Genomic DNA, 12,473 nt, shown 5'->3' with positions numbered 1-12,473 from the left:
TGGACAGAATTAATTAGTGTTACCTTCAAAAAGAAATACACAGTATTAAATATAAATTTAATGTAAAAATGTTTTTTTTATAAATTTCGACAAAGTTAAAAGGAATCTTGTATTAAATTTTGAAGTCTAACAGTCTAAGATACAAAATATTATTCATCCTAACTTAACAAAATCGATTTTTTCGAAAACTGGTTTTGAGTAAATATTCCCGTTTTTCTTTGTTTTTCTTGTTTGCTTTTGAAAACTATTGGAAATTTTAAATTTCGACCTTCCAAATGCACCAACTAGATTCACTTTCCCACCAGAAAATTTGCTGTTGAATAAAATCTAAACACTTATACTGCTCCAGACCGTGATGTCAGACACAAAAATAAAAAAGACACACAACATTGTAAAACCAATACATTCATTGCTCCATTAGTCCATTCAGAATCTTAAATTTGGGTGAGCATACTCGAGGGATCACTCTGCATAAAAAAAATGTATACGAAAAACAATTTTCAGCGAAGACGATCTGTTGACTGTCGGCAAACATATTACTAAGCATATTTTATGATATTATTGCTATTTGATAAAATATCTAATTAAATTTACTAATGGTAATGCAGGTTGGCTTAATTTATGTATTACCGAAAACATTACATTTGTCAATGTCATTGGATGTGTATAAAATATAATAATATATTTTAAGTTTCAAGTTCTCACGAATAACATTTTTTTACCAACTAACTGGTTAGAATTTAAAACTACTTATTATCAACATTTTTCAAAAATCGAACTTCAAAGAATCATAAAATATTGAGGATTTATGCAAATTTTTTTAATTACTGTATAATGTTTATGAGAAACATGTCATTGCATTGCAATTAATTTTTAAGTTTTTTGACTGGGGAAAACATTATTTAACGAGTTAAAGTTAAAAAATTTTAAGAAGTAGGTAGTAGGTACAAACAATTAACAGTTTTAAAATACTTACAACTCACTTCAAAATTAAAATATAATAAAAACCGCATGAGGTCGTCTAAATAATAATTTTACTTTTAAGTTTTATAAGAGGTAAAATCACTCTAATTTTGATCTAAAGGTGATCTACTGAGAGTACAATTATGCATTAGTAAAACGGAGACAACACAGTGTTAACTGAAAACAGAAACTATGTACCCTATTGTAGTCAAAATATTAAACGACGTGTCTTCTCTGTTTTATTAAAAAATTTAATTGCTTTAATATGAGTGAGAAAAAAGGAAAACGATGAATATAAATATATTGTTACCTATAACATATAACAGCCTATAAGAAATTTTAAATTAGTTTTTAAATTATAAAATAATAAGGAAATTTTCCCAAGAACTTCAAAAGCTCATAAAAAAAACTTTGAAGCACTCAATTCCAAGTAAAAGTCACCAACTTAGCTATAATATCTATAGAAGATTAATTTGCTGACCAACCTTATATATTAATATATTTACTTATATTTACTATTATTGACACCATTTATTGATTTAAAAAGAAGAAAGGTTAATTTATAAAACATTTGTTTACTACATTAGGGTTCTAGGTACCTAGTACCTCCTATAGTTATTGACTTATTTTATAGATGTTATTATTATATTAAAGTCACGAATATGACAAGTGCAAACAGACTTAAAAATATAGTGCCTACTGCCTTGTACAGTTACTGTACAACAATAGGAGCGTATGAATGAGTTAATAAATTAATTATTAATAACATAACATTATTTATTTATTTACTTATGTATAGGCATTGTTGTCAAGATAGGTAGGTACTATATTTTTAAGTCTATTTGCATCCTTTTCCCTTTATCCCTTTACAACATAATATCATATCAAAAGATGACAATGATATTTTAGGTCCAGCAATTCTACTCTGTCTTGAACCCTGTAAATCGTGTGGGTGGCATTACAGTTAGGAACTAAAACTAAAACTTGGTTGCAGTAAATAGGCTTTAGTGCTTTACATAAAGCTTTTAAATAGTGAGCAAGCAATAATAATAAGAATAATTATGATACATTTTCTGGGATCACATAAAACTGTAAAAAAACAGTAAAACAATGTGGTTCTCTGTGTTTAACAGGCACTCAATTTGACAATTTGTTACAAGGCTAAAAATATATGAATATTTAGGTAGGTTAGGTTAATACTAAATACATTTTACTTAATATGAACCACTCTGTACTTTACAGCTTTGTAATTAATAACTATGAAATATTGTACACACAGACACACAGCCACACAGTTGTGTTGTTTGTATACAAAGTGTAACAGAAAGAACTGACTAATGCAATAACTTTTGTTACAATCAATATTTTGATATTTTGTTTTAATATATAATTTATAGTCACTTGCGCTACATGTATAACATAAAAAAAATTATTTTTATTTTTTAATATTGAATATAAAAATTTTTTAATTCAATTACATTTGAACTAACAAAATAGCCAATTTGTGAATCTGATTATCAGAACAATTTTGATGTTAAAAACATTTATCAAGACAAGTAGTCTATTTTTTTAGAATTTTTTAAAATATCAATATTTTTTTGATTAAATTTGTTTGGAACGTAATAACTTTTCTCAAATTATTTTTAGGGCATTTTCTGATATGAGTACACTTCTTAAACTATTTAATACTCATGTGATGTTAAAAAATGTTGTCCTTTTTTTATCAAGTCTATCTGTTATACCTTGTATAGTTTATTATTTATAGATCTCCTATAATATGTTATCCTGCAATGTTGTTTAGGCCTATAGGCTAATAGGCTATAGAAGCATTATTTCACCATTATTATTGAATGAATAATATTAAGAAACGTATTAAAATGTAATATATCTTGAGTGGAATTAAATTTTAAATTATTACCTACATTGCTTACACAAAAAAATAATAATAGTGAATTGCGACTATAGAACATACTATGTATGTAAACAGCAAGACTGGGCATGAACGAGTTAAAAAGTTAAAATTAAGTTATTCAACTTTTTAATTTCACCGATTTTTTTTTTATATAAACTTAATAAATAACTACTTACTTTTAATTAAATCCAAGTTATGTTAATCAATAAATAATTAAATTATTAAATTATAAATGCAATAAAATTATTATTGGTAATGTATATTTCATAAAGATTTACTTTTTATTATTTTAAACCATATTGCTGGCTATTTATAACTTGAAAAAAAAAATAACTTAAATTTAAGTTCCCATATATCAACTTAACTAAGTTCAAAAAGGATCTAGATAGCTATTAACTTCAAACTTTTTGAAATGATTTTTATCGACTTAAGTTATTAACTTAACTCTATTAAAAATTATCATTAACCTATGCCAGAATTGATAAATAGTAAACTAATAATATTTGGTAAACACGTCCTTTATATATTATTTATTGCAATGACTAAATTAGTCAAATTGTAATTGTACTAACAAAAGAAAAAATTAAAATAACGATTATAACCGTTTTTAAAATCCAAAACTTAAAATAATAAATTATGTAATCAGATAATTGTATTGAACTAATTTTGTTTTGATTAGATTTACAATTAAAATTTAAAGATACATTGAATTTTCAGACAGATAAATGGATATTACCTATTTTAAATAAGTAGGTATTTATTGTTAAAAATCAAGTTTAACTCTGAGTTAAACTTTAAAAAGAGAAGAAAAAAATTAATTGAGAGGACGCTACATAAGCATCACAGTAAATTAATGCTCAGCAGATCACGTTTAGCTCATAAGCTTAAAAATTAGAGTAAATCAACCTATTAGGAAACTTGATGGTAAGAACATTATCTGTGTTTGTATGTGGGTTTTTTACGATAGTTCAAATTTTTTTTTAAAATTAAAAATAATCATAACTTACTTGAAAACTGTATCATTGTAAAAAAAAAACCCACATGCAAACACAGATAATGTTCTTACCAAAAAATTTTATCATTGGTCAATTTAATATAATGGACAACTAATGGAGCTATCTTGCTATGTTAAGCATTTCTTAGACTTAGATAACAAATCCGCGAAGAGTCCACTAAATTTAAAATTTTTGAATTCAGACACTATAATTATAACCTATATTTATAACATACATGCTATTAGATTTCATGCTATCCAAATTAATATGTAAATACTATTTGTACATTTTTTTTACATTGGTCATATTTTAATTTTAAATTATAACTTTATTTGTAGATTTGTAGTATATTGAGTATGAAAATATGATATGGCCATTTTCACCGGAAACATGTTAGCTTGAACGTAAATCACTAATGTAGGCTGCAACTTTTTGTGTTTTTTCCATCAAATGTTTATAAGTTATACAGTAGATTAAGAAGTCCAAAAATGTATATAATAATGTGATACATCTATTCAACATTTATTTAGGTTATCTTTTGGTATTTCATATGTGATTGCTCTTAATGGTGTAGTTTTTTATTCTAGAAAAGTATGGTATAGTAAACGCTGATTACATTCAATGTATACTATAAAAAAAAAATTATATTTTTAATAAAAAGTTATATACTCAATTAAAATACATACACATTATTGACAGTGGTGTAGGTGTTCTATACAGTGATTGTAACAAGTAATAATTTCCAAAGAACCACTTTCTGTCTTTTTCGATTTCTTAGCTAAAACTAGTTTTCTATGTTGACACATAATTATTATTTGCCTAATAATATTTTCTGACTAAGGACTAAAGCTTTATTAACTTTGTTATCTATAAATATTTTTGTTTTGAATTCTAATTATGTTTTGCAGCAAATAGCACATACCAGTCCATAACTCAATCTATGCATTTATATACAGTGGCAGATGTAAGAGTAAATCTTGGTTAGAAAATTAAAAGAGGGTCTAAAAATTCACAACTTACAAATATCAGTAATTTATGGCGAGTCCAAAATGATGAGCTTGAGGTTAAAGCCCCTTCGGCTTTTTTCAACTTAGATCACTGTACATAATGTAGCTAAAGCTGTATACAACAATTTCAATTCAATTTTTCAATTACTTGAACAAAATGTACGAACACATGATAATTTACACTGTATGGCTACCTAACATTTATTTTATTTATGTGATGAACATGCAATGTACTATTCAAATATATCTAGAGTAAAGTAAAGTAAAATATTTTTTATATGCTTAGAGACAATATTCTAAACATAGGTGCTTTCAAAAAATATATAAAATAATACAACGCAAAACATTTTTGAATTATAGTTTTTTTATTATAAATAGGTACTAAAAGTTCTGTATTAAATATGTATTAGTGCTTACAGCTAGTTATAATTTTCTGAATAATTAATATTTATTTGATACTTATCTAATAACATTGGAGTTAATTTTGGTAATCAGTTTGAATATAAATTTTTGGAAAAGTAAGAAAATAATGCTTACATATTATAATTGTTTTGTACTAATGCATAGTATATGAAATTATTTCCTATGATAAATTCATACTCTCTGTCTTAAGTATACAAATTTGAAAGTCTCAGGTTAACTACTAGGTATACCATTTTGTTACAAAACTTAAAAAATAATTATACAAAATATATTATAAAATAAATAAATAAAATTGACGAGAAAAAAATAATTTAGTAAAATAAAATTTATAAGTAAAATGCAAAAAAACAATAGCTTAACTAAAATAACGTACAGCCAATTTATTTAGGAATGGCAAAACTTTATTTGTTAACACAGGCTCTATAGGAAGTTTAGAATAAATAAATAAATAACTTTTTTGTCAACAAAATGACTAAAAATAAATTAACACTAAATATACGCTCAGTAAAAAATTGTTAAGTAGTGTACACTAAATTTGAGTTTTAATTGTTTGATATAGTTTTGATTATAAAAAATATATAAAATTAACTCAGCCTCGTAATGAAATTTCTGAGGATTTTTATAAGCTTAACAGGTGAATTAAAACAGTCTTCAATGCCACATTAGCATTTCATTTATGAGCATAACAGTCAGTCACATTATCTTCATTCATAGATCGTTTCCACAAGTTTTGTTTTTATACATTTAAAAGTGATGGCACGTGTACGGTTTGAGATTGCGTTTTCGTTGTATGGAATTTCAAAAGTTCAGCTACGGTGATGGCAACTTGAACAATTCCTTTTCCCTCCAGTATATCAACAGCACAACAAATCAGTTTCTAGAAAAATATTAGCGATGTTGTTAAAATATTAATGATTATTACTTACAATATATAATTTTTTTCTACTCCATATTGTTATTAAAGTTAGCCAACATTAACAAATGAATTAGAAGTTACTTACTTCATTCACACCAATTTTGCGGCATGCTTCCAAAAAATTATCGACGTTCCGTCTACACCGAGCCATGGTAAGTTTGGGCTGTAAGTAATTAAATAAATAAGATCAATACCAAAATAAATTACACTAGATACATTTCAGCATAAAATTGTATTTACCACAGCTGGAGAAGGTACATGAATGCTAGCTACAGATCTAGGTTTAACGTGGTTTGCTAGGTAACAAAGCACAACTCCATCATTAAGCGCCGGTGACAGTTCACTTGGTAGAGACATTTTTAAGCGTGATTCGATAGTCTAAAATACAAAAATTTGTTTTTAATCTATGATTAGACAATTAAATTAATATTATAAACACCAACATTTCGTAGTTGTTTCACAAGTTCTGCCTCTTCTCTTGCTTTATCATACTCCCGTTTCATAGTAAACTGAAGTTTATTTTTAGTGATTTGTGTGTTGTTCTTGGACCAAACATTTGGAGTACTAGGACTTGATGACACTGGTAATGATAAATTTTTGACTGGAGTTGATACAATTTCAGGTATTCTTGGTTTAGTGTATGGACGGATATCCTGTTAATAAATAAAACAAAAAAATAAATCAATATGGAACATTTTTGTGATATTTTGACAGTTGACATAACCTTTTGATCATAATTAATGTCAGGAGTTTGAACTTTTCCCTTATAAATAGATTCTTGGGCACGTTGTTGTTTGAGGAACTCTTTGTATTCTCTATAAAATAATTAATATATTATGTGAACAAAAATATTATGAAACATTAATACTACCCATGAGTTTGTTGTCTATTAAAAACATATGACATAGCAAATGTTTGTTGATTAGTTTCAATAGTGTCCCGTCGGATTTAATATTAGAGTGAATTGACCTATCATCAAACTTTTAGGTGAAAACATTATCTGTACTTAAGTGTTGGCCATATTTTGATGCTGTCATTTATATCGATATGTGTATAAATTAAAAATGTTTATATCTCATTTGAAAATCAAAATATCGAATAAAAAACCTTAAGCTTAAGTACAGATAACGTTCTGACTTAAAGTTCGATAAATTGGTCAATTAGCTCTAATATCAAAATTAGTAGCACACTATTGAAACTAGTAAATTAAAATTTGGTGTCGCATGTGTAGTAGGCGGAGACAACAAATGCATAGGTAGTCCTCTTAACTGTATTACTGACCTATAGCTTTGTGTGTGATGTGTTGGTTTATCATTTAGCTTGATACCATTATTATTGCTTGAGTATATTTTATTTGCATTTGTTGACATATTACCATTGCTTTTACTGACATGTATAATTTCAGGGCTACAATTAAAATTGTAATACAAATTATTAAAAATAATCACATGAAAACGTTAATATGTTACAATACCTCGCGTTGTTATTGTATCTGTTGGTTTCCCTGTGTTTTCTATCAGATTTGTTCAAATATTCCATGCTTCCATTTGCACCCTAAAAATATAATTCAGTAATCAGTAACAATAGATTTCAAGCCAATACTTTATAACTAAATAGTACACATACTTCATCCGAAGAATGTACGAGACTAGTTGTTTCAGATAATGTCAAACTATCCATATTACTGTCTAAACTGTGATTATTGCTCTTAAGAGAGTTGAACTTCCATGATGATCCTCGATTTCGGCCTTCTTTAATGCTTTTCAATTCCAACCATTTAAATATATGAATACGACCCTTAATGCAAACCTAAGACATTTACAAAAACAATAGTATTTGTTAAACATAGTTATCAAGATATGAAATGTCATATAGTTAAACATTGTAAACTAATTATTAATATACACTCTTACAGCAGTTGGAGGGGAGACCAAAGGATTGTTGGCTACATCCAAACATTCCAAACAAGACATTAATCGCAGTTCAACAGGTAAAGATGCTATTCGGTTCAAACTGACATTCAATCTTGCTAATTTTATATATGTTAATTCTGTAAAAAAATACAAAATTAAATTTTTAAAGATGAACACTTGAACTTCTTTAAGATTAGACTGTTATACAATATTTTTTTATAATATCTTAAATGTTATACATTTTTATTTTATTTTTTATTTTTCTGGCTGATTGATATTGTAATCCAAATTAAAATGTTTACAACTATAATGATATAAAAATGTGTATACATAAATTACTTCTTTACTTGGCTTAAAATATATATTAACTAAATGTTTACTGGAGTATTTTTATATAACTACAAAATATTAGAAAATATTCTAATAATGTTTTACTTACCTAATGGTAACTCAATAAGTAGATTATTTTGTGCGTTTAAACATTTTAATGAGGATAGCTGACCCAACTGTGGTGGTAAATTAATAAGCACATTACAGCTTACGTCTAACTCAATAAGAGTTTTGCAGAATCCAATTTCGGTGGGTAACTGTTTAAGTTTGTTATTGGATAATAATAGGATTTCAAGAGGTAACTGACACATAGCTGATGGTAGACATGTTAAACGGTTCCGACTATAAAAAAAGATGACATCTATATGAATATACATATATTTCTAAATGAGACAGGTGGAGATTCAGATAAATCATAACTACCTATGAACAAATACAAAAATATTTTAACTGCTTAAATAACATATTTATTTTTACATTATTACATTTACATTAAACCATTGATTACTATATTATTATATTTATGACAATTGTATGCTGCACTAATTATTGATATTATTTCCCATAATGTGTATATTTAAAAATTATGTAATGAATTATATACATATATTTAAATGTTAATCAAAGTAAATAATGACATAGTGTCAATAGATCAAGGACTTTTATACATCCATGTATTAATATCTTGATATTATTATGTAAAATAACTGGCAAGTAATTCAGTTTAAGTAAAAACAATATTCTATGGTTATGGGAGAAAACATTTTAAAATTGTAGGTATGCTCATATTTTGAGACTTTGTGAAGATTGTTTATTTTGATGAATAGATAATTTAAGTTTGTCATCAACTTTATTAAAGCAGAAAATAATTTAAAAAAAAACAATTATAAAGATTTTAACATTAAATGACAAGACAAATAGTTAATGCTCTTAAGTTACCATAGAAAAATTGGATGAATAAGCAGTTTTTTTTTATTTGTATTTTTAAAGAAAATACACAATTTAACTTTTTAATAAAATTAAACATTTTGGAGGATATTTCTCTTTTATTTTGTATTTAATAATTTTAAACTACAGTCATTGCTCTTATTAATAAGTAGTGGTTTTCCAATAATTATGTGATGCATATTTAATTAGAACTTTAAATCTGGTTAAAATTAACTAAAAATGTTAAGCTATTACATTAATAAATAAATAATCTTTTAACCGCAAAATGTGAAAATACTAAAAATAATATATGCCCTTGTAAATTATTTTTAAATATTTTAATTTAGGTTAAATTAAACAAACAAGAAAAATCACTCAATGACTAGTTTAAAAACATCCTGATTCCTTACATGCTTGATAAGTTATACATTTTCAATTATAATATCACGATTAATGTATGGCAAAAAAATTTTTTGCAATAAAAACATGGTACAGTATTTTTGTAATTCTTCAATTAGGATGTTTAAACTGTTTGTTAAATAAAACATTGGTAAGTATACATTTTAACATCTGAAATCTTAGTTTACAAACAAATAATGTCATTAAAATTATGTTTAGGTAACAATTATTATTATTATTATCATCTCCATCATATAAATGTACAACATGGCAAATATATTTTGAAAAATGTCTTATTTTTAAAAGTAATTTCTTAAATAATTTTTTGCACATTTAAAAATGATCATAACTTACTGAAAAATAATGTCAATAAAATCCTCCAAGATGAACTAGTTAATATTCTTGCCTTTAGATTGTATGAGAGGTAAATGCACTATAATTTTAGAAATTTCAGTTAAGTGTGTTATTGTGAATGTACAATTTGCCATGTTGTATGATTGTAAGACGGAGACAACAAATGCCCGTGTGGAGTCCTCTTAACGATTTGTATTAAATTCTTATGACTTTAAGATTTGTATGAAAGTTATAAAAATAATGGCAGATAGTAGGTATTATTAATAAAAATAATAATAATTACCTAATGGCTAATGATACTCAAAATATATTAGTTTGTAAATTCAATGGTGTTATTTTTTTATCAACAAATATTAGAAAGAAGTTGCAACTTACATGGGCAGAGAATAAATCAATAACAAAAAATTTGTTTATTTTCTTAGCATCCTTAATGTTAAAATCTATGACTCATAAATTTAAAAAAATGACTAGATAATAATAATAAAAATAACTGTTGTTATAAATCACAAGTTAACAGCTAAACAATTTTAAGATACTTGAATTGGACAACCACCAACCTGAGATCAAGATGCACCAATGATTGAAGGGATGTGATTGTATTTGGTATTGATCGTATAGCATTATGATAAAGGTTTAGAGATTCTAATGACCAGAATTTAATTACTTCGGCTGGAAAGTGTGTGAAGCAATTCTTAGAGAGATCTGAAAACAAAAGAACGATATTACCATGGGAATTGGCAGGATTGATTAAACGATTTGTATGACACTAAGGAGGATGGTTATGGGTGTGAGCACATAATAATATAGAATAACATTATACTGGTACTATTTGTTCATACCCGCGATGGTCGTGTCGGACAAATCGTATTTATTCGTCACTGGGAATTCCTTTAGTTTGCGCCCGCCAAGTTTCAATTCACCGCACAAATGCGCGTCCTCCAACAGTTTCTCCAGCGACCTGGTCATCAGCCCGTTGTTGCGATGGGAATACAGCGTCGACGCACAATCCATCGTGCTGTGTCTGCAAACTGCGAACGTCGGTCGACGACGCACACTGACGCATAGGTGAGTGAGTGGGTTCGAAGCAGACTATCACGCCGACGAGACCGGACACCGGTGACCCGTGTGGCGAATGCGTCCTCCGACGTCGGAAATGTCAAACGCACCGAACGCCATCGCCGGAATGAATGCTAATCGCTCTACGACCTGGGTAGGTGTAACAGTTAGGTTTAAGGTAAGTTGGTGGAGGAAAGGAACGCGCGACGTCTTGTACGAGACACTTTTATTAAAACACGAACGACGCCGAGCGGATGGGTAAAGCGTAGACCGAATCCCGGATTGTATCGGACAAAACGCGTTATCAACTACACACTCGTTGACCCCCGGGAGTCATAATGTTGTTATTATTATTATTATTGATGATGATGATGATGATGATGATGACAGCTTACGTACCGCCGGGCCGTCGTGTGATTGTAGATGGGTGGGAGTGGGTCGGCGACCGGAAAGGGAAATTTGTTTACGGGAGACCGCACAACGCAAACCGTCGTCGTGATAAGACCCGTGTGATAAGGTCAAGGAATAATGATAATATTCGATTATTGTTATTATTCTACTTCCACTGCCAAGGCACCGCGATAATTTAAAACGGCCAAGTGGCCAACCGCTGTTGAGTCAAGCGACTAGCGTATACGATTAAAATATTATTATTGTATACCTACCTATTACAGTATTACCTCTCTAATACATAATATTATTGTATATAAACACAGGCAGTCGCTAGCACTCGACCCAAACGAATAACCCTAATAGTATTATTATTATTTATTATCCTTCGGCACGAAATAATAATATTATTATCCACTGTGCTGCAGACCGTGATATTACCAGCGTTAGTTATTCGTTATATTATAGTTATAGTATTATTTATAATTTTTTTATATCAGGTAGGTACGCACACACGAATCTAGGAAAAAAAATCTCCGGAAAAACAATCCCCAAAGTTATACCTAATTGTTGGATACAGCTGTCTAAAATAATAATTAATAATAATAAAAATATATAACATTTGAATGATAACTATTAGAGTGGATTAACTCCTTGGGTAGATTTAAGGATTTCCATAATTACACAGTCACAGATATAAAAATTACTCAGAGACAAGGTACACTACACTGCACTATGTACAGGAAGTATATAGAAGTATACTGACTGTCTAAGGTTATCGTTATCGTTAACAATATAGGCCCGCAGTAATAAATAGAACACCAACAACATTTTTCTAGACTTAAGAAATTTTGTTTCGATCATTTTATTATTTTCAATTGTACTTCT

The 12,473-nt window shown here is 27.7% G+C and overlaps 1 protein-coding gene across 1 annotated transcript; it reads right to left on the bottom strand.

Annotated features, from left to right (window-relative positions):
* Positions 1–5,854: 5,854 nt before the first annotated feature.
* LOC111030934 (leucine-rich repeat and calponin homology domain-containing protein 3) lies at positions 5,855–11,633 on the bottom strand. The gene is made up of 12 exons (XM_022310671.1): positions 10,979–11,633; positions 10,697–10,841; positions 8,569–8,801; positions 8,130–8,266; positions 7,843–8,025; positions 7,691–7,770; positions 7,498–7,623; positions 6,941–7,031; positions 6,660–6,869; positions 6,457–6,594; positions 6,302–6,379; positions 5,855–6,177 (listed from the first exon to the last, which is right to left on the bottom strand). Exons 1-12 carry the CDS (start codon positions 11,148–11,150, stop codon positions 6,037–6,039), a joined length of 1,734 nt encoding a protein of 577 aa, XP_022166363.1. The 5' UTR covers positions 11,151–11,633; the 3' UTR covers positions 5,855–6,036.
* Positions 11,634–12,473: the final 840 nt, after the last annotated feature.

Source organism: Myzus persicae, unplaced genomic scaffold, assembly GCF_001856785.1.
Source record: "Myzus persicae strain clone G006 unplaced genomic scaffold, MPER_G0061.0, whole genome shotgun sequence".
Taxonomy (NCBI): Eukaryota; Metazoa; Arthropoda; class Insecta; order Hemiptera; family Aphididae; genus Myzus; species Myzus persicae.
This window is presented reverse-complemented; position numbering and strand designations above follow the sequence as displayed.

Excerpts from the sequence above, each read along its gene's own strand:
- LOC111030934 (XM_022310671.1), bottom strand. The coding sequence starts at position 11,150 with ATGGATTGTGCGTCGACGCTGTATTCCCATCGCAACAACGGGCTGATG. Across the intron at positions 8,026-8,129 it reads TGGTCTCCCCTCCAACTGCT|GTTTGCATTAAGGGTCGTAT; the intron begins GTAAGAGTGTAT and ends TAAATGTCTTAG. Across the intron at positions 6,380-6,456 it reads ATGTACCTTCTCCAGCTGTG|CCCAAACTTACCATGGCTCG; the intron begins GTAAATACAATT and ends AATTACTTACAG.